We start from the raw sequence: 24,837 nt of genomic DNA, 5'->3' as shown, positions 1-24,837 counted from the left end.
CTAATGGATTTGGGAAACTCGTTGGTTGCCTGGCTTCGGTCAAAATTATTAACTTGAGAAGTAACTGTGAAGTCTAAGAATTTAGCTTTACTTTTACCAAAATGGCATTTTTGTGTTTTTGCGTTGAACGGCAAATGTATTTGGGCAACTGGGACTACTTACGTAGTCGCTGGAGAGTGTCCTCACAGTGCGGAACAGGATAGCGATCTGAAATCTTTGGAAAGTTCAGTTTTGTACAACCACCTGTTGTAAGCCACCTGTGGTAAGGTTTTCTAGGAACTAGATGTATTCAACTAGGCCATTGGTTATTTAAACGTCGAATAACCCCAGATAGTATTATCAAATCAAAGTGGCGATGCTCTGTGTTCAGTTTTTCACTAGTAAATGTGGATTTGATTGTTGAAAAATTTTAAAGCTGTGGTAAATTAAGCCTTGGAGAGTTACAGTCTTTCTTTTTCCACAAAGTTTTTTTCTTGCCCAGAGGTTTTTTAAATTAATATATTTTTACTGTAGGCGAATATATGAAGGCATGTTCGTTTCTTTGTAGGAACTATGTATAACAAATAGGGCCAACTGGTTATCACTTATTTTGAAGTAAGTACATATTTTTATCCGAGTGTTCTCAACAAATTTAAACCTCATTAAACAACAAATTCAATTGGATTGTTGTTTTTAATAACAATAACACACAAATCGCAACTGGTTTTAAATTCAGCCCAAAAGGCACCTGTCAACTTGCAGGCCAACTTTCTAAGTAAATGCACCAATAATAATAAACAATTTTTAATTTAATTTAAATGACAAAAATTACACGATTAAATGCAACGAAATCAATACCCTAACCCTACTATGCTAATTTAATTAATAGGGTTCAAATGCTGAGATACATCAATAGAGATACTTCTTTATGAGGCACAGTGGTAAGCAACTTCTTAACTCATTTACTTGTCAATAATTATTTGCTGTTAGATTCTCTGATATAGTAAGCCAATTTAATGATTTTGAAGCTCTTATGTGTATATATGTATATGAAGTATTTATAATATTAACAATCGTCAAATTCAAATCAGCAGTAAATTTACAAATTATATTAATAGTGCATTATGTGGCCAAAAAACAAAGTCTACAAAAAAAAAAAAAAAAAAAAAGAAACGGACTTACGCAATTATATATCTTCTACAATAGTTTCTTTATTCTTAAAAATTAAAATTATCTCCTGAATGTATTCATTAAAACAAACTTTTATGTCTTACTCAAGCACCTAGTACAAGTAGTTTGATATTAATACTAATATATACATACATAATTGGAAATTCATTCCTGAATTTTTTTCCAACTTGTATAAATCCTGGGACTGTTTATAAATAATTTAAAGTAAAATTATTTCTTATTTCGTAACGAAAAATATAATTATTTTCCGTTCAACCTTTAGAATGTTGCCCATTATATTGCAATCATTAAAACTACAAGTAAAACAATTAATGATAGCTACAAACGAAAAAAAATTTATGATCAAAAGCTTATTTTCAGTTTCTAGTTTATGGGACCATCATTAAAAACAGAGAGTCAATAAATATTGAGTGCGCATTTTTGTTGTTCCTCTGTTTTACTTTCTTCACAATTTCAGTTTCTACTTAAAGCCACAACAAATAATATTGATTTAAAAATAATGCGGTTTTAACAACTGCTTATACGCAATTTAAGTATCTTAGTGTCACTTTCGTATCGACGGCTAACTTGTTTTTGAATGGTGAACGCCTTTTTCGAATGACAGATTTAAGCATTGAATTCCCAAATGCAATATCAGCAGTAGCCAATATTGAATGATCATATGTAAATTAAGATGTAATAATTCAATAAATTGAATCAAAATGTAGTATAATAGCTTAATTAAATTCTGTGTGTTAGGCATTGGGATGCTCTTTGCGATTATTAAAGCTAAGTAATTGTACGATGAAGAAGTATTATTTTATCAAATCAACCTGTCTGCAATATAACAAAATAGCGACCTTTTGAAATAATTAAACAATTAACAAGAAAACAATATTTCTTCTGCCGAGACGTTAAGTATGTGCTAAACTTAAAACCGTATAATTACGAATATAGTAAGGTACTGACACTCTATAGCGTTTCTGGGAGTAAAGGAAGATATAATTTAGTTGGATATTACATACATATAATATGTACATACATACATAATTGCATATAATAAATAAATAATAAATAATAATAATTCTCCCATATAAAAATACTTTGATTTATCTTAGTCGTATGCCTTCCCTTAAGCTAAGAATACTGCCTAAAGGATAAGCCACACTTTTCCAAGCTTTTAATTACAGGGTATACATTCCCCAAGACGAACAACTCTAACAACGTCAACAAAAAATAATATACTATACAATGCCGTTTAATGTGCAAATATAACAAGCTGTTAGAATTCGTATGAGAACTTGTCTGGGGATTTTTGATTTGGAGAGAATTATCGCAAATAAAAGGCCGCTGCAGTGCACAAGACGGCAGCAGTTGCACAAACAGTTCCGAGCTTTGCACAATTCACAGAATTTATTAATAACAACAAGGAGAAGATCAATAATTCGAAGATGCGTTTAACACTTTTGGCAATCATCGGCGTCCTCTGCCTGGCTTACAGCTATGCGACCCCTGTGGATGACAGCGTTGACAACGACTTCGTCGGATTGTTGGACGTTGACACCGATACTCAAGGACATGCAAATGAAGGACCTCGGGAGGCACGTCAATGGGGAGGTGGCTACGGAGGCGGCTGGGGCCGTGGAGGAGGCTGGGGTCGCGGCGGCGGCGGCTGGGGCCGTGGAGGAGGCTGGGGTCGCGGCGGCGGCGGCTGGGGCCGTGGAGGCGGTTGGGGCCGTGGAGGCGGTTGGTAAAACTCCAACAAGAACCTCCATTGCACGCTAGTCCATTTGTAAAGGTCCTCCTTTCAGTTGTTTGTAATTTATGTGCGCGTGTAAATAAAGAGCATTTTGTGAAAACTAATTCTGAGTCCTTTCATTAGCATGTTTTTCTCAGACTACCGCAATTACGCAGGTGTCAATGGAAATTGCTTTTCAATGTCGGCTGGTATTGATTATTATCGGCCGATATGTGTAGGCTTTACAATCAATCATCGTTCGTTGTCATTTTCATTTGTTATTCACAAAGGAGTGTGAAATTCTATATAATTTGGCGCCGACTCATTTGATGCTAAGCAGGTTAGCAAGGTGTCTATAAATGCACGAATCCACAATAAGAGACCCACAAGCTGATCAGCCATGCCAACGGACAATTTTCTGAAACTGCAGCGCCTCTACTTCAAGCTGCTAGGCTTTGATATTTTCGCATCACAACAAAGCTGGCAACAGCCATACAAAGTTGTCTGCAGCATGTTGGCGCTGGCCTTATTCATGCCGCTCACCATAGTCTTTGGCATACAGAATATGGACGATGTGGACAGGCTGACAGACATGTTGTGTTCACTATTTGTGGACATACTCGCCCTATACAAATTTGGTGTAATCATAAGAATGCGCGGAAAATTCGGGATGCTGATTGAAAAATTTAAACGAATTTTATCGAATGGTAAGCGGAGACATAAAATAAGTTCGTTAGCATTATAAATTGTTTTATATATATGAGTAGAAGTAAATTGAGAGATTTAAGATTTTATTTGGATTTGTATACGCTGTATATTGTATATTGTGCAAAGTATGGACCATTGCCCTCCCCCCCTTAAATCTTTAGAATCATTATTATGACTCACTATTTCGCCTCAAGATGGAACTGAGCTTAATTTTGTGAAGTTATTCTGTTGATCATATGCATAAATTATTATTCTAACGCACCGTACATTATTTATTTAAGCAACATTTTAAAACGCTGTGAGTGGCTATTACGGTGCTTTAACTTTACCTGACTGTTGGTTCTAATGATGAATATAGCTGGTATTGTTTCTGGGCAAGACGTAATACATCGCGATGCTTTAAGCAATAAATAAATACAATTAATTAATAATTATGCAAAACGATTTTGTTGAATTGGAAAAACTAATCATGGAAGAAAATACCTACAAGATTTTGAAAAAGGCGGAATTAGAAGAGTTAAGTTTGTTAAGTTGGATAAGTTTTCTAAAAACCCAAGAAGGTTAATAATTGAATTTCACATTTCTAAATGTACGTAGTACGTACATATACAAATTACTTAATAAATTGCAAAAAAAAAGTTGTATAGCAAAAGCTGCGTACGCCATATATTCTTAATAAGCATGACGAGACGAATCGATCTAAACATGTTTGTCCGTCTGGATGCACCAAACTTGGTAGGTAGACGCTTCTAGTCCCAAGGCAACACGTGCTTATTTTATTTTCTGATCACCCCCCTCCCTCTCTGCGCTTCAGAATTTATAATTATATTTATAAAATAATTTAATTTATTTATATACAATTATCTATTTTTGTTTCAAATTTCATCAAATCGGTTCATTTAAAAAAGCTAGCGAAACAATTTCACTCCAGTACTACGCCTACAAACTGCAGGAATAAGATCGCTTTTCTTCTTCTTTTCTATACTGCAAGTATATATCCAACAAAGCCAAAAATCAGAAAATGTAAAAAGAAGAAAAGTTATTACAACATCATAAACAAATATGAGAAAAAATTAGAATTAAAAGGCTATGGGAGATGGAATACTAATCTTATAATTGTAATTAATAACTTCAAAGATTTACTGAACAGTTCATAAATGTGCGAAATATTTCTAATTGAAAATTGGCTGACTGGTCGGCTATTAATTGGTCATTATTTTTCAGAGTGTTATGAAGGAGACGTCTATGCCACTATCATCGCTCAGGAAAATAGGCGCGAGCAACTCATTAGCCGATTGTATAGAAACTGTTTTCTCCTCGGCGGCTTTCTGGCCACACTCCTGCCTATCGTACATATGCTGAGCTCGTATTGGCAGTCGGAGAATGTGAAACGGGAGCTGCCTTTCCCCAGCGTGTAAGCTATAGATTATGTTTTAAGATACAGAATTTCAGCTGCAATTTCAGCTATCCTTGGGACAACGATTACATACACAACTACTTGTTGTCCTATTTCTGGAATATATGTGCCGCCCTGAGCGTCGTCGTCTCTTCGGTCTGTGTGGATACTCTCTTTTGTTCTCTAGCACACAATCTCTGCGCGCTTTACAAAATTGCGCAACATAAAATGCAGAATGGTAACCAAACACCTAATAAATCTCGAGCTGATCTTCGGAATGTGATTCGTCTATATCAGACCACACTGGATATGTCGCGTGAATTGAACGATTGCTTCAGACCGCTCATCTGTACCCAATTCTTTGTGGGTTCCCTTCATCTGGGAGTCTTAAGCTTTCAAATGTCCTCCAACTTAACAGAGCCGGAGCTTTTGTTCTTTGCCGCCTTTACAGCCTCTATACTGGTACAAGTATACATCTATTGCTACTGCGGCGAGTGCATCATGGAGCAGAGCAGACGCTTTAGCGAGACCATCTATGAGAGTCCCTGGCATCTGTACGCAATAGCATCCCCGAGCATTCGACGTTCGCTGATCATTTCCATGATGCGTTCGCAGAGAGGTATTGTTATTGACGGATACTTCTTCGAGGCTAACATGGCTACGTTTCTTTCGGTACGTAAACGTAAAGCTACGAATTGAGCTCTGCATGACTAAAATGATTATATTTAATGAAAATGATTATAAATGGGGCTGCTCTTCTAATAGAGAAAATAATAAATGGTGGCAGACGTTAAAGATGCAGATCTATCTGCGAGCTATATAGTAATCGGTAAACTGTACAAGTCAGATGCAAATTTTCTTTAATTTAAAATTCATGCAGAGCTCCTTTTTGCCCGTAACAACAACAACATTAATTTATCATTCTCCAGATTGTCCAGAAGGCCATGTCCTATATTGCGTTGCTACAATCCTTTTCTTAAACTTTCAACGTCCGGTGAACTTGTTTCGGGCAATATTCATTTTATTGCTGAGCTTGCGTGTCGTATGTTTAACAAACGATTGTATATTATTTACAAAACATATTTTACATAACTATTGTACAATACGCACTAAGTGAGTTAATGCTTTGTTTAAATGAGAAATGCACAAATACACACGAAAATGTTGCAAACAGTGGACAGGGGGTGTGTGGCTGATGACGGGAAACGAAAAGGAAAGGCAAAGAAAATAGTTGTCAGGTGCAAATGCATTTTGTAAATATAGTAATGATCTGTGTGATCAAGTGGACACAGCTGATCCTGTCTATCATGTCCCATTGCCGCAACCACAAGTTGTTGTTGTTGCTGTTGCTTTTGCTGCTCCCCTTGCTGCCCATCCTTCGGCAGCACACGAAACGATTGCCAACTTCGTCCTTATCATAAAATTAAAAATCAGTTAGCCTAAAACATAAACGTCACAGTGCAATTATGTGTATGGTCCATTTATTTGAAGAATCTTCCAGCGGGCGCGCGCACTGGAGGGGGTGTGGGTATGTGAGCACCTTCGGCGCGATATCCGTTCTCATCGGCGATGTACGTGATGGTGTAGATGACGCCATCGGGTCCGGTGTAGGAGTATGAACCTTGCATTACCTGAAAAGTGGACACAATTCCGATATACACATTAATAGTTCAAAAATAGGCATATGAATAGAGGACGATAAATAGAGCGGAGATATAAGCTGCTACCATCAGAGATTTACGCACATTCCGATTAATCCGCAAACAGAATGCTGGAGTCGAGCGGACCAAGCATTTACATGCTATTAGTAATATTATTTTGCTTTCAATTAAACTAACTAAAATAATAATTATGTATGGGTATGTCATTGCCAAATTTGGTGAAACAGATTCTGGGATTACGGAATATATGAAAAATCGCTAAGAGTGGAGGAGTGGAAGGGTAGAAAGGAAAAGAACACTTGTTCTGATTCGGTTTTGAAAGGAATATGAATAATAAGTTTGGTTATTCTAGCTATTTTACTTGAAAAGATCATTGCATTCATACTGCTTTATCGACGCGTATTATTATATTGATCGAGAATATAAAGTATGTATATATTCCTTTTATATATGTAACAGTTCGCAATAACTTAATCTCACATAGTTTTGGGTGTAATGCCAAATGATCCTGTGAACTGCTTGATAGTCTATCAAAAAAAAAAGTCCTGCAAAATGTTTCAAAAATACTAAACGTGTAGCTGAAACAATAAAACCCGCCATTGATGGATTTCCTTTGGTCGATTGGACAAACGTTTCCATTATTATTTTGTAAGCAAGGCAAGTGCTAATTAAAACCAATTTGAAGTGCAGTAAAACCTTCGAAAAGGTAGGGGGTTTTTTTTTTGAAGCTCCTGTATAATGCAATCTTTCAAACTTTCCTTATCAACAACAATAACAAAAAGCTGTGTATTTACGGGAATGTTTAGATGTTTGGATCTAATTTGTGGCCGCCCATAAGTCTGCTATAGAATTCGGGTAACATGTGATGATGGCGCACAAAGAAGCGCTACCATTTCTAACTCTGTTCACTCACCTGTGCCTCCACCTGTGTGCCTGGATTCTTCAAGTAGCCGGCTTCATCGGCACGAATGCCGTTGCTAGTCTCGTAGCTGCCGGGAAATTGGAATTTTAAAAATATTTTATCACCCAATATTTCCTAATTTCGCCTCATTTGCACACTCACTTGTACTGGTAGGAGCCATCCGGATTCAGATCGAAGTTCTGCTTTAGTATCACAGCATTCGCGTCGAACGAGCTGGAGCGAGGTGGGGGGAGGCCGCGCTGCGGCTGCGCAGTCACTGCGCTCAGACAGCAGAGCGCGATGGTGGCAGCGGCGTAGGTGAGCGTCTGCATGACCTTTTTGTTGGGCGCCACCGATGTGGAAAATGGATGGCCAGATAGGTGAGTAGAAGTATAACTTAAATGCTTGTACAAGTGGGCTTTAATGTGAGCTGAGGCTTGGCTATGCATAATTTATAAAGCGGCAAGGCGAACAAATATTGGATTTGTTGTTGCGGGAGCAGAATCGACTTTGTTGGCGCTGCCGACAACGCTTTAGTGTTTTTAATGTCAAACTCGTTCGATGTAATTAGTATTTGGCAGTTGCTTTGATTGCTTTCGAAGCTTATGCTTTTGAAAGTTGGCACAAGAGATTTATGCTGAGAAACAAATGGACTTTAAGATGAGAGTGCAGAATAAGTTCAAACATAAGCCATCGATAATAACCGTGTGAACGTATGTTGTCCTTAAGCTGTCGTAGTTTTTGTCTCTTTTCAGAATCGAAATTGTAACGCCTTAGCATCCATTTGGAGAAAGTGCAAGTAATTAGTCCTAAAACTTAAATGCATATCAGTATAACAAAACTTCTCAAAATCAGGTTTACAAATACTATCTATTTTTTTAGATATATATTTAAAAAAACTGTTTATTTCGATCCCCAACAATTAGAAAGTGGAAGCGATTGCTTGCTTTAAATTTAAATAGATTCCACTTAGAAATTAATTGAGGGTGAATTCATTTAGCCTCAAAAAAGTGAATGGAAACAAAGCAGGAATTTAAAATATTTGGTAGGAATTGTCTATAAATAAAGTATTTATCAACAGTTTGAGAAATTTAAATTTACTTTTTCGCACTTATTGCAAGCATTTAATAAATAATATTTGACCGTAATCCTTGCGTAGACAGACAAATACTTCGTAGTCCTTATGTAAACAGAGGATACTAAGGAGCACTTGGTAAATGTGCAGAACTACTCAAAACGTGCAGTTCTACGAAATTCAGCAATAAAAGCTACGTATTAAATTCTTTAGTTTGCTCCTTGCCGCAGGATATATATATACACACACACACACACACACACACTGCAGCATCAGCAACACTTGTAAGAACAACAAAACTCACTTCGCGTGTTTGAGGTTCAGAGGCACTTGGTACAATTGGTTGGAACAACAGCGCACGTCTATGCTTGCAAGGCTCGTCAAAAGTGTTTTGACTTGCATCCAGTTGGCTGGAACGCTTTTATACCAAAAATGCACCGTGAGCCACTGCTCTGCCCGCGACAGTGGCGTCTGCGCGGCCAGCGACGCCGACGAACGAGAACGACAGCATCCGCCACAAGAGCGTTGCAACAACAACAACAACAACAACAGCACTGTGGAGAAGCGGCAGCAAACTTTGTTTGTCTGTTTGACAGCAACAGAATCGGAAGAGCTTCAGTTGCTGTTTCTGCCGTTGATGTTGATGTTGTTGTTGTTGTTGCAGTCGTTGGCGTAGTATGCGGCGTATGCGCAACTTGTTTCAAATGCAAATGGGCGTTGCGCATACGCCGCGTGTACAAGCCAACTAAGCTGTCGCGTTCTGTGCATATGTGTGTCTGGGTCTGCGTCTGTGTGTCTCTATATTTATTTCCATTTATTGTATGTGTCTGCTTTGTGTATGTGTGTTTGCACGCCACGTTGTCTGCTATTAATTTATGTGAATTAGCAATACGAACTTCATTTGAATGGGAAGCCCATGACGAAGCCGCAGCCAGCACGTTGGCGTCTCTTGCTCCTTGTGTGTGTGTATGTGTGTGTGTGTTTGTGATAGTGCGATTCAATTTGCGGCGACCCATGCTGGGCTGTGTGCAATAATTTGTTAACTCAAATATTAATTAAAAGATTAATACCAGGCAGAGCTCATTGCAAATATTTTGCAATTCCACACACACGCACACATCAAACAGATAAATTTTGATGAATTGGACATTTGGCTGCAAGGCTTTAGCATTTTTATTGACATTTGAAAAGCGCAACCAGCCGCAGGCGACTGTTCAAGCAACAATGAAATGTTTACTGCCAATGGCCGTTCGAACTATTTTCCATGAAGTCATACATTTGGCGTGGTAAACACTTTATTAACAGTGTCATTCAGTCAAGTGGGTACAGGCATTGTAGCTGCGGGAGAAGAGCACATTACTTTTTGCAAAACAAAAGCAAAAATGTGTATTGATTTAAACAAGGCCTTCTAAACTAGGCTTGATACTCAACTGAGAACCTTTCACTGAAGAAATCCAAGGGACATTCAAAAGTCGTTCAAGATTTTATCGAATTGTGGCTTCATAAGCTGTATAGGAAGAAAGTGGAATTAGTCCAGTCCAGTCCGGTCTAAGATAGCATTCAGCAAATTATTTTTTAGTTCAACCTTTTGGGTACAGAGCATACAAAGATTATAAGATTATATTCCTTAACTATACACAATTTGTGACTGCAAACAAAATATTTGATTAAGATTATTATTTCCGAAGCAAGCAATTTATCAAAGCCAATTAGCTATGCCAGGACGCATTGATTGATCGATTTACTGAACTTTAATTTTATTATTAAGTTAGGAAATATTGTATGTCAGATTAATATTAATTTTTCAAACCATCCATATTTGAGATTAGTTTATGACAGATCATGACAAGAATTCCAGTCTAAAGTTGATTGCATATGGAACCGAACGAAATCCGCTTATCATACCAAGCTAATATTCTTTCAAGGCAATCAAGTTTTTTATTGCAGCTTTAGCTATGTATTTGGGGTTGTGGCTACAATTTTCTCTTAAAAAAAATAAATAAAAAAGTAGTTTACTTATTTAAAGACAAACAGGTGGCAATACTCTCAGCAATGAGGCTTCTAGTAGCTGTTGTTGGGTTTATTGTCAGCAATAAGGTCTGCATCAGAAAGCCCTTTATATTATAAAATTTAAATAGAAAGAATATGCGTATGTGCCTTTTAAAACTTCTTTTAAGAGTTAATTAGTTATAGAGAAGTTCTTCTGAACATTTACTTGTACTTTAATATTTGTACTACTTCCTAAGCTCATGCTCTGAAAATTCAGTAAAGTTCCCAAAGTTCTTTGATCCCTTACTTTTCAAGAATAACTGTTATGCCTATTTAAATGGGCGGCACTGTGTAAGGCTATATGTATATGTGATCGGACTGCATCAAGTCGTTAACTTTGATGCGCCATTGTTTGTGTTCGGAGTTGTCTGATGAATGATTCGCGGCCCATTTGGTTTTGGAAGATACATCGCTGCCGATTGCAACTGCTATGGGAGTATCGATATAGACATTACTAGTACAATGCATTGTGATGATGTTGCACCTACTGCTAAATAGTTTGCTGACCATAGTTGCACCACCACTCCTTGCACCAGTTCCCAGTAAATAAAGGTGAACCACAAGCCATGCGACGGGCGGCTGACGGGCGGTTCCAGTTTTCTGGAGCCGGCGTTAATACGACTGGCTGGCCAGCGCATAAAAATTGTAATTTTCGGCTTAAACTTTAAACTTTCGATGCCACAGCGCCAACGTGTAGGAAATGTCAGTTGCAATTCATAAAAATTACGGCAATAACTGCAGTGGCAACAACAACAAAGAGCACAGCACTTGATGATCGCGAGCATGATGAACATCGCGCGAGATTAACGCGCCACCGCCACCGCTAGCACCACCACCACAATCACCGTAACCTCCACCAACAACAAGAAAACCCAACGCCAACGTAATTTCTAGTTTATGTTGTTGTTATTGTTGTTTTCCATTTCTGTACGTTTTCTGTGTTACTTGGCCAATTCCGCGCTTGAAACGTTTGAGCGCGCGTACTGCCCGCGTTTCCATGGCCTTCGTCTTTTGCCACAAACAGCAACAACAGTTGGTGCAACAACAACAACAGCAGCCGCAACAAAAAGAGCAGCCGAAGCGGTCTCTTCCTAAGCATCTTTCGCTCTTGCCACAGCTTATTTAAGTGCATTTTTCACATTTGACATACAATTCGGATTGCCAGCCTGCCTCTTTTTTATGATTGACAATTTTGGGCTTGTACACTTACTGGCGAATGATGCACCCAAGCACTCGTACCCCTTATTGTTTATTGCCCATACTAGTATATTAACGTCTTCGCTTATGTGTTTATTAGTATTCACACCGATCATTGCGAGTTTCCCATGTGCCCTGCCCAGAGCTGAATCTCAACTTTGCTTTTGATGAATGAATTGCATGCCTCGGTCTGTGACTCAGATTGCAGTTCAGTCTTTTGATTCAATCTCCGCATATTAAGTGCAGCTAATATGCGGCTTAATTTATGCTGCTTTGTTTTGTCCAAAGTGAGTTTGAGTTGCAGTTGCTCGCTCAGCCCTGATTAATGAGGCAGCCACTCGAACTATTGGTGCAACAGTAGACGGAGCTTTTACTAATTTTCCGGCGAATAGACTCTTGTCTCTAACCATTCACATCTGATACAAGTAGTAAGATGCACCATTACACATTATTTAGGGCTAAAAGGGTGTACTTGTTTAGTACGAATGTGTGTAATACACGGAAGGATGCGTGGCATCTTCCCACAAAGTGAAGATACACTTTTGATCAGTAGGACGAAAAGAGTCAATAAAGCAATGTCCGTCGATCAGTATATATGGACACTAGAATATCATGAATTATTAGAAATACCAAACTTTTATATATATTTCGGATACATCTTCCACTCCTATATTATTTGTAGAAATTTGACATCCATGTAATATTGTTGGGATAAGTCCGTTGTATAAAAAGTATGCTATTAAGTACATACATTTGAACTTAGTGTATTTCTTAGATTTGTAAACATTTGGAGAAATCAACTATATGAATTGACTGTAGGTTCTTATTGCTATGAGAATAAATAGCTTGTAATGCCCCTCATCACAGCATTACCTCGGTTTGCAACTTCACCGATCCCTGTTCTTGTACGCAAAACCCGGATGGCTTCTCTTAAGTTGATGAATAAATCTTTCTACTTTTATTAAAAATTCAATTGGAGAACTGAGTCTTAAATAATGTTATTCTATGCCTTTCTGAAAGGTTGTACAAAACCTGTAAATAAAGTACTTATATACACGCGCACATTCCTCCCTACTATATACACCTGCAATCATACTATCGTACAAAATTCCTACATCACATATATCTATCACATACGAGTATAAGCGAACTAGTACTAGTACTGTGTGCATGCGCAAAAAAATTTGCAGAATGCGGGCCCGGACACAAACAAGACGTTAAATTTATGCAATTGAAAAATATACTGATAAATATTGATACAAATATGACCTGAAAATATGACCCCAAATTCGAGAAGACGTTTCAAAGAGGACGAATCTTTTTTAAGTTTGCAGCGCTGTTTTAAATTTAGCATCAATTTCTTTATTGCATATAAATTCATAATATATATTGTATGAGGGCTTGTGTTTTGTAAACATCTAATAGAGATTTCTTCGATTTTAGTTATGTCCGAAATTATTCAACAAAAAAGTTCGGTTAGGTTTTATATAAGGAATCAAATTTCTTCTGCCGAAACGTTAAGAATATTCAACGATTCTTCTAGCTTTGTCAAAAAAACAAGTTTATGAATGGCATAAAATGTTGAAGGAGTGTGGAAAACGCCCAAGCACAGCAAATCAGAATTGCTCCAGAATTGTCGATTGATAGCAGGAGACATTGCTTATGATGTTGCCATTCATAATAGACCATTTAACACGATTTTAAGGTAAGTGTTGTGCCTCGTAGAAGTCAAATGTCGTTATTCAAAAACATCGCATCCCTGCACCCGTTCTTCGTGGCAATTTTCGAAAAACCAGACTCATGTCGTTGCACAACCACCTCATTCGCCTGATTTACGTCCCTGAACTTCTGGCTAATAAATAATTTAAGAACCCACTCCAGGGATACCGTTTTGGCACTATTGTGAAGAGTCAAGCCTATTCGAAGAATGCACTGAAGGTTATTCCAGAAAAGCATGTTTGGACTACTTCAAAGAATGGAAAAAGCTCTGGCATATGTGCATTGCATCCGGAGGGGATTACTTTGAAGGAGATAAAATAGATTTTGTGTGATGAATAAATACAGATTTTGATTTTGAATTTATATAAATTTCCTTGCCATAAATGAGTGTATTTTATTTTTATTTGTAGTTATTTATTGAAATACAATTTTTAAATAATGTTTGCAGAGAGTACAGGTTTTTTAGAGTCGTGCTTGCATGACACTAGCATTCCAATATTGTTTATTCATTTGTTTTTGTTGCTGCGACTCTTCATGGCTCGGCATTCCCAAATTAAAGTGATTAAATGAACTTATATGTATTTCAGACGAAGCGCAGAGATTTCGAGCAGCACCGCTGTGTGAATTTTTGTTTTTGACAGAAGCAAACGAGTTTATGACGTAGATAAATAAAATAATAAATCAACATATTTAAGAAAAAAGAGCTAAAAAGGTGTCTTAGTCTGCAATGAAGCTAAATACGCTTTATTTTTGCTCATAAAATCACCTTGTTTATATGAAAGCTATGTATTTGACATATGGATCTGAAATAAAAGTGCTGTCATCTGCGCCTTTCAAAAAGAAGCTACAACTCGATATCTCACAAACTGTTGGAGGTATGATTATAATTCATGGAACGGACATACGGACATCGTGCTTTTGATTTAATTTGTTGGTATTGCAACCTATCTTAGCCGAACCTAATCTATTCTGGGTTAGGCCCACATTGCTGTGATATTTTAATGCAGCTGAAAATAATATACGCGTATTCACATAGAAATGGCCGATTGAGTAAGATGTGAGCATTTTATTTCTAGTTTACAAACTAAATAGTAAGTTACTTCAGTAAACAAGAGAGAACGCTACAGTCGAGCAAGCCCGACAGTGTAATACCCTGTACCCAGGTAAACTTCCGTCACTGAGTTATATGCGCCCATAGCAGCAGCAAAAAGAGGAAGAAGAAGAGCGAACTTGTTGCTGCAGTTTGTGGGGGTTGTACTGGCGAGAATTTGTTTTGCTAATAACTTTTCTTAGAATTGACCGAATTGAATAGTAGACAATTATATATAAATTATGTGTGCAAAGTTTGGTTTAGGTAGCATTTGAAATGTGGACGCTATTGACGAAATTCTGTAGCGGGGGAAGGGGGGGAAAATTAAAAAAAAAAAAATAAACTCGTCCTTACTCGGACCTAGGAAAATCTGGATGCCAACTTTGGTTATTCTAGCTTTTATAGTTTCTGAGATCCTCGCGTTCATCCAGACGGACGGACAGACGGACAGACGGACGGACATGTCTAGATCGATTTCTCTCGTCATGCTGATCAAGAATATATATACTTTATGGGGTCGGAGATGCTTCCTTCTGTATGTTACATACTTTGCACAAACCTAATATACCCTTTTTACCCTACGGGTACAGGGTATAACAAGAAACTGATTAATAACTATTATATACAGGAACAATTAGTGGTTATTTATTCGATTTGATAGAATACAATTGAAAAAATTGATAAAACTCTTGATAAAGCCAAAGCCATAAAATCTTACCTATATGCATATACACAAATGTGAACGGAAACATTAAATAAGTCTCGAGTTCATTCATATCCGCAAAATGTAATACACTCCTTTTATCTTTTGGGCACAGAGTATAACAATCAATGGCATAACAATCCATAGAGTCTGGCAGTTTCCAAACAAACTTAATATGCGATACCTGAGAGCTGAAGAGACTTACTTTAATGTGAATAACACTCTTTAATAGTTCTGCTATGCCTTTTAGCAACGTAAATAAATGGCGAATAAATCTCAGCTAAGTTTTTTCCAAACGCTGAATCATAAATATGCAAATGCTGTACGAATATTTTAGAGAAACGCATTTAATAAGTTTCTATAGAATTTCTTTGCTCTCTGCATTTTGTTTGGGTTTTGTTTTATATTCTGCGTATAATAACCCAAGTGATGCTAATTTGTGGTGGCTGCGCAGACAAAACTTCACTATAAAAGGCCCAGACGACTGTGTCGTGGCCAAGTGAGCTGACAACATCCATTGGGAACGCACGCAAAATGTTCAAATTCGTAAGTTATTAAATCAATTAATGCTGATCTAAGAGTTACTAAGCTACCGTTTGCCAACAGATCTGTCTATTGGCTTTTGCAACCGGCACTTATGCTGCCAGCATTGGAGCGGACGTCAAAGCGACCACGGAGAGACAGATTGTAGAGCTGCTGAGATACGAGGTGGATAAGCAGCCCGACGGCTCATACCACTACTCCTACGAGGGCGCAGACAAAAGCTTCCGTGAGGAGACAGGTGTGGCCAACAACGTTGGCACGGACGAGGAAGCCCTCGAAATTAGCGGATCGTACCGTTACATCGATGCTGATGGAGTGCTCATCGAGGTGCACTATACGGCCGGCAAGAATGGTTTTGTACCCGTGGGAACCAACATTCCCGGCGAAATCTCCGCTGCAGCAAAGGCAGCTGCTGAACTCCCCAATGTAGTCGATGAACAGGAGTACAGACGCAAGGCACGCTCCCAGGCTGAGGAGCCCACAGTCGCTGAATCGGAAAATGTGCCAGCCCAGGTGGTTGTGGACAAAACTGAGGTCAGCAGCGATGTCAAAAGCATTGCTGAGAAAAGCGCTGAATCGGAAAATGTGCCAGTCCAGGTGGTTGTGGAGAAAACTGAGGTCAGCAGCGATGTCAAGAGCGTTGCTGAGGAAAGCCACCAAGCCCCCGTCGTTCCTGAGACCACGTCCACGTGAGATTCCAGAGCAATAATTGTTTCGAGCTTGAGAATTTATTGGATAGTTGATTTAGGTATTATGATTAAAATGTAAGCTGCGTGTGTTCGAAATTTAAATTGTTAACTTCTGTTAGCGTCAATAAAGAATTCTTTATCTGAACGGCAACAAGTGCATCATGCTGTTTCGTTAAATTGTGAGCTTCCGAGTATATTTTATTTTCTTATGCGAAACACGCAGCAAAAGCTCAATTGTTGTTGAATATAAATTTGAGCGTTTTACATAGTTCTGCTTAAAAATGATGTCAAAAATACAGCTGAGCGAAGCTTGGCAAGAGAATGGAAGAATTGAAGGCAGAATATCGCTGAAGGCGGCAGCTTGAATCTTCCCAGATAAATAAATAAACTAAGATACGGGGTATAATTAGTGTTTCCGATTTATGTTTTGCATGGAAAAAAAAGCAAATGGAATTTTTTAAGCCATAAGCCACACAACTTTGTTTTTAAAACACCCATGGCATCATTAGTCAGTTTTATCTTTTTGTTATTCCCAAGTCTATTTCTGTATCAATTGCTAATTCTCTCAATGAAGAAATCAATCAACGTTCTCGAAGGAAGGGGCAAAGCAAACGGTTAAGCCCCCTTTACAGGCCGTCTTCATAACATATTCGGCAGTTAGAAGTCACTTAGCCATCTTCAAAGTGCGCTAAAAAGAAAATTTTTGCTGGATTTCTTTGGCAGAATTTAGAATTTATCTACGATTTTTATAAAGATATCAAAACTATGATTATGTAAAGTTTTAATTTGTTTATAAATGGATTAAGTATGCTACTTATCGCAAATGGCAAACATGGATGATAAAAAAACTCTGCATAAATAATAGCCATTGAGAAGAGTATTTAACTTTGGCGCTGACGAAGATAACTTCTTAGCTCGTTTAGTATAACAGAGTTCGTTTTTTATAATTTAATTTGTATTAATAACTTGGCTTATTGATTGTGATTGATTTTCTGATTCGAATTGATTGATGGTAATGATGCTTGGAATCTGAATTGACTTATGATAGTGATATTTCAGAGCAATAGAAAATAAGTTTGAACAGTGGACACAGACCGATAAATATTCAGTTTTATTGGCTTTTTAAAACAGCACAGAACTAGAACACAGATCCTTGTAGACCCTACATGCAATTTTTCCAAGAATCTACTTTTTGGTGTGTGCAAACGAATTAATTATTTGAAAGTAAAATAATTTGATGAGTGCAATAAAAATTGAGCAAATAACCAAAAACTTTGAGTAAAAATATGGGAACGGATGAGATATTCATATCCACGAACATCGCATATTTATCGTAAAATTTAATAATTTCCGGGGCCTCAAAAACCAATATCAGTTTAAGCCCATAATAACACAATTGCTTGAAAGATTATTTCACAAGTATTTAGTTCTTAGACAAAACGAGTTTTGGGTTTTCTTATCTGCAGTCCACTGTACACGTACATACAGTCTCGAATAGCTGAAGCATCGCTTAATCATGTCAAATTTCTATTGAGACACACCAAGATGTGGGCAAATGTGTTTTGGTGTTGGCTTTTCAAGGTCTTTTGGCTTGGCAATTTCTTTTTGTCTACAAATAACACGTCAATAGTCATAAGAAATGACGACCGAAGAAGAAAGAGTGGTGGACGAGCTTAGATCGTAGTAATGACTTACTCAACTATTAGTATCTGTTGGATTAAGGTGGCTTTATGTTGTTTTCTAAACTTTTATTACACGCTGGCTCTTGAATTAATATTGCATAACTATACACATACTTAGGATACTAGCTAAGATCACTAGTTGATAGGCTTAATGCGAAGGAACTTATGCACCCAACTGCACTTTCTCCTTGTCGTCTGTGTACTTGGGCAGATCCTTGGCTGCCTCGGCAACGGCCGTAATTTCGGGATTTATTATTGAACCATAGGGAACGAAGCCGTTTTTGCCCGCGGTGTAGAATACCTCGACCTCCTGGCCTTCGTCGTTAATGTACTTGTAGGAGCCCTTCACCTCGAGAGCCTGCTCATCGGTGCCGGCGTCAACCACGACAGCTTCCTCGTGGCGCATGGTTCCATCGCTGCCCTCGTAGGTTGTCTTGTAGGAGCCGTCGTCGTTCTTGTTGATCTCCGACCTTAGTATAGAGACGACCTCACGCTCGGCCTCGATGGGCAGTGCATTGGCATAGCTGGCGAGTGCGCAGGCGGCGGCGAGCAACGCGATCTGTAAAAATGAAGTGATGGCACTTCTACTTGTATACTAATTCTTGGAGGAACACTTCAGATCGGTGTCTTACGAATTTGAACATTTTGCTGCGATTTGTGCGAACTTGACCGTAGAAAGCGAAAGTTTGAACGCGTGTGAACATGAGATGTGTTCGCCCGACTGCCTTTTATAGTATACGCATACCCGACGAAATGCGTCGAAAATGCGACGAGGCGTGTGCCGAAATATCTCACTAAACCGTTTGCTTAAACATGCAAAACATGTTTGCATCCCATTCCCATCCAGTTTTATGGCTACGGGCACGAAATGCAAACGCCGATCAAATTACCTCACTCTAAATGTCAGGGTCGTCGGCGGGCTGCGGAGCGGCTAGTTGAAACGAATTGTGTCAACGAGTTGACCGGCAACCAGCATCTGTCTGCTTTCGTGAATCAAATTTCTCTGCCCTCCACATCTTGGCGCATCTTGGCGCTTAGTCACTGGAGATGCTGGGACACAATTAATTGCTCCGATCAACGGATGCGCCTCTGTCGCATTAGCAGCCTCGTTAGTGTCATGCCGAGTCTGTCTGCAAGTGTATAAATTACGAGTACCTGCCTTCACCTACTGCTCTACACCTGGTTGGTTGTACGAGCATGGCTGTGCTTTGTAGAATTCCGCGCTCGATTAATCGCACTGCCGACACCTTGAACAGCATTACGAGTGAAGCGCACCAAGCCTAGAAATGTTTTCATTTGTCGTGTAAAATGTCAGCGTTTTCTGTTATTGTGGCTGCAATTTATTAATTTGTATCTCTATAGCATGCTCGAGTGTGAATGTACTTGTATATATTCATATTCAGTACATCATACTTGTATATTTGCAAGGGTGTAGTTGAAATTAAGCAAGAATTGTGGCTCGTCTTTACAAAAATATTCGCCAGAGGCATTTCCATAAACTTCATATGGCCTACAATAGACTATTTATGAATTGAAGAATCATTAAATCTTAGACAATCCCAGAGGTTACTGGCTGTCTGCATTCGTTTTTAATAAAAACGATAAAGATAATCTTAAAATTATTTAAATACTTCTACATACATACAAGTATAACAAATTGTTTGAAGCATTTCGCGGTACGCCACTGTGTGGAAGCATCTTCGCTTATGGGCGAGTCTTTGGGTGATAAATGTTATAAATTAGAATTTTAATGCTGCGCGTTAATTATTGTAAGTGCTTGATGAACATTAAAATTATTGATTTAATTAGCAATAAATTGGGAATAAATAAGGTATGGTGAATGAATTGGAGAACCTACATAGCAATTTATTGTTAGTTGGCCGATTGTTCACAATAAATGGCAAATATATCGTCCATATTATCATTTCCTAATAAATCTCTTGATGGGTATTCTCATTACACCCTGAGGCCGAATAAAGAGCTGAATATCCTATATTTATTTATTTTTATCTTTAAGGTGAAAGAAAGAAAGGTGAAAGTTACAATTCATTTTTCAGTACCATCTCCATATTTGATAAATATTTGTATTTTATTTAAGACATAACATACACTCTGAATTCATTTCCTGATCCTTATAGTAGTAGTAGTTTTATACAAGTATATTAATTTTTTCATTTTATAAGCTAATCTTAAACATTGGTACATAATCAAGAGTAGCTGTTTGGGAGAAGTCATAAAAAAAGCTAAAAAAATGTACATGTTGTAAAAACTATGATATTATGACACTACCACTATTTGCGGAGAAATATCGTACTGTGTTTGGATATAAATATAGAAACAAAATTAAATATGAATTCATCAATTGTAGGTATATACTTTTATGCACAACAATATTATTATTTTTAATATTTTTGTATCCTATTCAAGTGGCCAAGGATCATCAATTACAATTAGAATATAATACAACAAATCAGCCAGATATGTTTCAAGAGTGTGCGATTTAAACATCAAATTTCCAATAAGAAGTGATATTCAGAAATTACGAAAGATTGCCAATTATAGTGGACCCTTTCATAGTTTTTTGGGGACAATGAAGGATCAGAAAGTAGGCAGGATTCAGACAAGTCGTGCTTGAAATATTGCCAAAATTCTTCTTCTTTTGAGGGTGCTTACATCTGTCAGTTGCTTACATGTCGCATTTGCAACAATCTATCGAAAAGTTTGTTTGTATAGTAATATCTTTAAAAACAAATTATTTTTTTTTTGTATTCTGCGAGCACTCTTTCTTTTCCAAAAGAAACGTGCCAAAGGCATTATTTATGAAAGAGATTCTACAATCGGCCTATAAAACGTGTTTTAAAGATGAAAGACGAGGGGGAATATGATTCAAGCCAAGCTCCATAGCTTACACTGAATGGAATAAAATGAATAACAATGAATAATCGAACCAATTTTGTTTTATTGATAAAATCCGGGTTAAGTAAGAATTAATAATTGTCGAGATTTTATACCTATTTCCAGTACACGAAAAGAGTGCGCTCTTTAACTATTAAGTGTCCATTTAATGGTCGCGATTAATTTAAATTAATTTAATGCCATCACTTAAGTGCCAACCCTTGTGCCCCAGCTCGACGACATTTGGCAAAGGGCAAAAAGGCCTAAACCCGTATCAGGAGCAAAGCCGGCCCAGAGGCATTTGAGAAGCCAGCACAAGAAAAGGCAACTGACGTGGCGGCTTCAACAACAGCAACTGACTAGGCAGCGACAAGAATGGCAATAAAAATTGCAACAATTTATAATTTTGACAGCTTAACTAATTTACAAAATCTCGCTTTGCGGCTGCTCAGTAAATTAAATATTTTTTAGTGAGCTGCTCATCCATTGGCAGCAGTCATTGGCAGAGAGGGTAACATCCTCCCCCGGGGAAAGAAGAATTTGTGGAAGGTGCTAGGTGTTGGAGATACCCGTACTAGCGGTTGCCAGTCACTGCCTTCTCTCTGTCCCGCACCCCAAGCCCGGCGGCTTATGCGTTGCCAGCATTTGCGGCGCTCCTTATTGGCATAGTTTTCCATTGAGTTGTCGAGTGAGCAGCGCGCAAAATTGGCCAGAATTTGATTTGAATTTATTTAAAAAAGTCTGCGGATTCGGTGTCGAGTTCGAATTGTTTATGCTGCTGCTCTTTGGTGTACAGGCCATTTGTTCCGATAATTGTTTGAGTAACATTTGAAAACGTAGCCATTGGCAATTGATAGTTGATAGTTGATGGAGATGATGGGCTATTTGGCTGTCTAGCAGGCTCTATTTTATTCATTGTTCATACTCAAACAACAAACAGTGCTGGATTATTATTTTGTGGTAGTATTTTGTACAGGACTACGTGCCGCCTCAGATATTTCCTTGGGTATGCTTGTGCCTTGTGGCACAAAGCCGTTCTTATCGGCCACATAGCTAACTTCTACCTTGTCACCATTGGCATCGTAGTAGTGATAGGTGCCCGATATTTCCAGCTCCTCATTTTCTGTGCCTGCATTTTTAATAATGCCCACCTCCTCGCGAAAGCTGCCATCGGCGCCCTCGTACGCAAAGAAGTAGGAACCGTCGCTTTTCTGTTCGCCCACAGACTTGACGATCGGCACGAACTGCTCCTGATCCGGCCTCTCCTCTCCTATGGGCTGCCTAGAAAGGCTAGCCCCAGCACAAAAGCCACAGAGAGCCACGCACAAAAGCTGAAAATTAACACGTTGGCACAGACATACTACATATATACGTATTCAGAAGAATGGATTGTGGTTGCTTACAAATTTGAGCATGTTGTTGTTTATGTTTATAAATTTATGCTAATACTGCGCCCGAACAATAGAGCTGTGCGCTTTTTATACCCGTATTAAGTATTCGCCAACTGCGCAGCATTTCTTCAGCCAAGCATAGTTCTTGGTCTCGGCTGTTATGCAATACCCGGCTTTGGGGTCAATAGAAAGTTGCTAGACCAGCCGAGAAATGGCCTGCCCTTGAACGCAAAGTTTGTTGAACTGGCAACGGTTTGTGCAGATTTGCAAGTTAAATGCCACTGAGCGGCTATTTACGGCTCTCTACCAAATATTCAACTTTATTATGTAACCTTAGCTAATGGTCTACTTGAGTTAATTATGCTGTTGCCCCTTCAACTGCCTCGTGGCCACATGTGGCGCTCTTTACAATGCAGCAGCCCATTAAATGAAGTCAATGTAGCAGCAGGCTCGTGCGCATACTTACTTCCCGCACTGTTATGCATGCGTGGGACGAGGCGCACCTTTGCCACATCAATTACTGTTAATAAAACATTTGTCGAAATGTTCAGTAAACAGCTTGTACATACAACATTCCTCCCGCGATGTGGGTGTTAAGTGGCGTTTAGACAGCTAATTTCGAGTACTCGAGTGCCAGATACTTAAATCATACTTATTTTTATATTTTATTATAATCGACAGTGCTTTCGGTTCGTGCCCTTTTTGTGAATAGCGAAGAGAAACATTTCGTAATTAATGAGCGAAACCTGAAAAATGTCAGCAAGAAATGATTTCTAAGACTTAATTGTGGATTTATTAATAATACCTCTTTTAATACGAAATAAAAATGTCCTACCTTTTCTCTTTAAACACGCTGAAAAGCTCGTTCATAAAAGATAGAAGTTGAAAATATTAGAAAAATATGCGAATTACTTTAACTAACTTTTGTTGTTGAAATATGCCCCAGTAATACAATTAAAACTAGCTAAATCGGAATGCTATAATACAAGTTCGCACTTTCAAAACATATTACTACAAGTATATCAGGCGCCCTATGCTCAGAATTTCGGATACAACTGAAACTGACTCCATCGATGTAATCAGTACTCGGAAGAAATTTCCTATTGCCTTGAATTGTTTATTTTCGCTCTAAAAGAGCTTAAGGAGAATACATTGAATGGATATTAGAAGAAATTATGACCAGCGGTTGCTCACAATTGCAAAACCCTTTATTTTCCAAGCAAGATTAAGATTAGATTAAAAGCCAATGCCACCAAAAGGTTCTTAAATTTTATAATAAGCTGCTTTAGCATTTTTGTACGCCTAAAAATAATTTCCTTTTTATTAAGATTAATCTGCTAATGATAAAAATTAAACAGTTGGAGTAACTTTTTGTTCATTTTATTAACAATTAAAATAAGTTAACTTTTTGTTAATTTAATTATAGCATTTTCGCATGTAGAACTTTACTTCATTGCAGTCGAGATAAGTCACAGCTATAATGTATGAATAAATTTAGACGTTTCTGGAAAGCACTTGCTCTTTCAATTTTAGTGTGTAGAGAAGACTCTGTATTTTGGTCAGGGCGGAAGTATTTCCTCAGTTTCTCTGCTCACTTTCTGTGCTGGCAGAATACAAAACTTTCTTTTATGTTTGGGACAGAGAAAAATATTCTCAAAATAGCAATGTCCAAATTTGTCAAATCGCGCACAATTGGTTATAACAAATAATGAAATTAGCTCGTTCATCGACAAACTATTCTTGCCACATCCCATGAGAGGCCCTATTACGGGATCCGTGTAAACCGGGCCTTGCCCAAATGAAAGGCGCAGAAAATGGCAACGACTGACTGACTGACAAAACTATCAGTTTCCACTTGGCTGGCAAACAAATTCCAAGCTATTGCCATGTTGGTGGTGTTTGTTTTCCCTCTCGGTTGTTCTGGTTTTCTTGTGTCTGCATTTTGCATATATTTCGGCCATTTGACTTTGCCACTTGTCGCGGTTGAAGCTGCCACTGCCGTGGCAGCTAGACTCGCTGTTGCAGTTACACTTGCCACCGACGTTGCCGTCGCTGCCAATGCTGCCATTGCTGCCACCGTTGTTTCAATTGTCTGTTACAGTGGGTGGGTACTGAGACGCGACTAACATTTATGGCCGAAGAATTTAATAATAATTTTAGCAATTTCGCAATAGCATTGCAGGCCGCGCTTCCCATTTTGTACTTGCTCGCATCGCTTGATTTTTGGCATTTACCTTGGCGGCTGTGCCAT

At 38.2% G+C, this 24,837-nt stretch overlaps 6 protein-coding genes across 6 annotated transcripts; 3 read left to right on the top strand and 3 right to left on the bottom strand.

Moving 5' to 3' along the window:
• Window positions 1-2,535: 2,535 nt before the first annotated feature.
• Window positions 2,536-3,012, top strand: LOC115634386 (major prion protein 1-like). The gene has a single exon (XM_030532071.1). It carries the CDS (start codon window positions 2,601-2,603, stop codon window positions 2,901-2,903), a length of 303 nt encoding a protein of 100 aa, XP_030387931.1. The 5' UTR covers window positions 2,536-2,600; the 3' UTR covers window positions 2,904-3,012.
• Window positions 3,013-3,287: 275 nt separating this feature from the next.
• Window positions 3,288-5,971, top strand: LOC115633793 (putative odorant receptor 98b). The gene is made up of 4 exons (XM_030531275.1): window positions 3,288-3,594; window positions 4,820-5,009; window positions 5,060-5,663; window positions 5,921-5,971. The coding sequence occupies exons 1-4, from the start codon at window positions 3,288-3,290 to the stop codon at window positions 5,969-5,971; spliced, it is 1,152 nt and encodes a 383-aa protein (XP_030387135.1).
• Window positions 5,972-5,991: 20 nt separating this feature from the next.
• Window positions 5,992-8,994, bottom strand: LOC115630510 (cuticle protein CP14.6). The gene is made up of 4 exons (XM_030527112.1): window positions 8,933-8,994; window positions 7,716-7,888; window positions 7,566-7,641; window positions 5,992-6,622 (listed from the first exon to the last, which is right to left on the bottom strand). Exons 2-4 carry the CDS (start codon window positions 7,883-7,885, stop codon window positions 6,473-6,475), a joined length of 396 nt encoding a protein of 131 aa, XP_030382972.1. The 5' UTR covers window positions 7,886-7,888; window positions 8,933-8,994; the 3' UTR covers window positions 5,992-6,472.
• Window positions 8,995-15,920: 6,926 nt separating this feature from the next.
• LOC115633784 lies at window positions 15,921-16,622 on the top strand. The gene is made up of 2 exons (XM_030531263.1): window positions 15,921-15,932; window positions 15,993-16,622. Exons 1-2 carry the CDS (start codon window positions 15,921-15,923, stop codon window positions 16,620-16,622), a joined length of 642 nt encoding a protein of 213 aa, XP_030387123.1.
• A 1,837-nt stretch (window positions 16,623-18,459) lies between these two features.
• On the bottom strand, window positions 18,460-18,944 carry LOC115633774 (endocuticle structural protein SgAbd-6). Its single transcript, XM_030531253.1, has 2 exons — window positions 18,933-18,944; window positions 18,460-18,859 (listed from the first exon to the last, which is right to left on the bottom strand). The coding sequence occupies exons 1-2, from the start codon at window positions 18,942-18,944 to the stop codon at window positions 18,464-18,466; spliced, it is 408 nt and encodes a 135-aa protein (XP_030387113.1). The 3' UTR covers window positions 18,460-18,463.
• Window positions 18,945-22,145: 3,201 nt separating this feature from the next.
• On the bottom strand, window positions 22,146-24,837 carry LOC115633763 (endocuticle structural protein SgAbd-6-like). Its single transcript, XM_030531241.1, has 2 exons — window positions 24,821-24,837; window positions 22,146-22,476 (listed from the first exon to the last, which is right to left on the bottom strand). Exons 1-2 carry the CDS (start codon window positions 24,835-24,837, stop codon window positions 22,146-22,148), a joined length of 348 nt encoding a protein of 115 aa, XP_030387101.1.

Source organism: Scaptodrosophila lebanonensis, unplaced genomic scaffold (genome assembly GCF_003285725.1).
Source record: "Scaptodrosophila lebanonensis strain 11010-0011.00,11010-0021.00 unplaced genomic scaffold, SlebRS2 tig00000001-arrow-pilon, whole genome shotgun sequence".
In the NCBI taxonomy this organism is placed as follows: Eukaryota; Metazoa; Arthropoda; class Insecta; order Diptera; family Drosophilidae; genus Scaptodrosophila; species Scaptodrosophila lebanonensis.
The sequence above is the reverse complement of the archived record's forward strand: the minus strand, read 5'-3'. Positions and strand labels throughout refer to the sequence as shown.

Excerpts from the sequence above, each read along its gene's own strand:
- LOC115630510 (XM_030527112.1), bottom strand. The coding sequence starts at position 7,885 with ATGCAGACGCTCACCTACGCCGCTGCCACCATCGCGCTCTGCTGTCTG. Across the intron at positions 7,642-7,715 it reads GATGGCTCCTACCAGTACAA|CTACGAGACTAGCAACGGCA; the intron begins GTGAGTGTGCAA and ends ATTTCCCGGCAG. Across the intron at positions 6,623-7,565 it reads GCACACAGGTGGAGGCACAG|GTAATGCAAGGTTCATACTC; the intron begins GTGAGTGAACAG and ends TCCACTTTTCAG.
- LOC115633793 (XM_030531275.1), top strand. The coding sequence starts at position 3,288 with ATGCCAACGGACAATTTTCTGAAACTGCAGCGCCTCTACTTCAAGCTG. Across the intron at positions 3,595-4,819 it reads TAAACGAATTTTATCGAATG|AGTGTTATGAAGGAGACGTC; the intron begins GTAAGCGGAGAC and ends ATTATTTTTCAG. Across the intron at positions 5,664-5,920 it reads ACATGGCTACGTTTCTTTCG|ATTGTCCAGAAGGCCATGTC; the intron begins GTACGTAAACGT and ends ATCATTCTCCAG.
- LOC115634386 (XM_030532071.1), top strand. The coding sequence starts at position 2,601 with ATGCGTTTAACACTTTTGGCAATCATCGGCGTCCTCTGCCTGGCTTAC.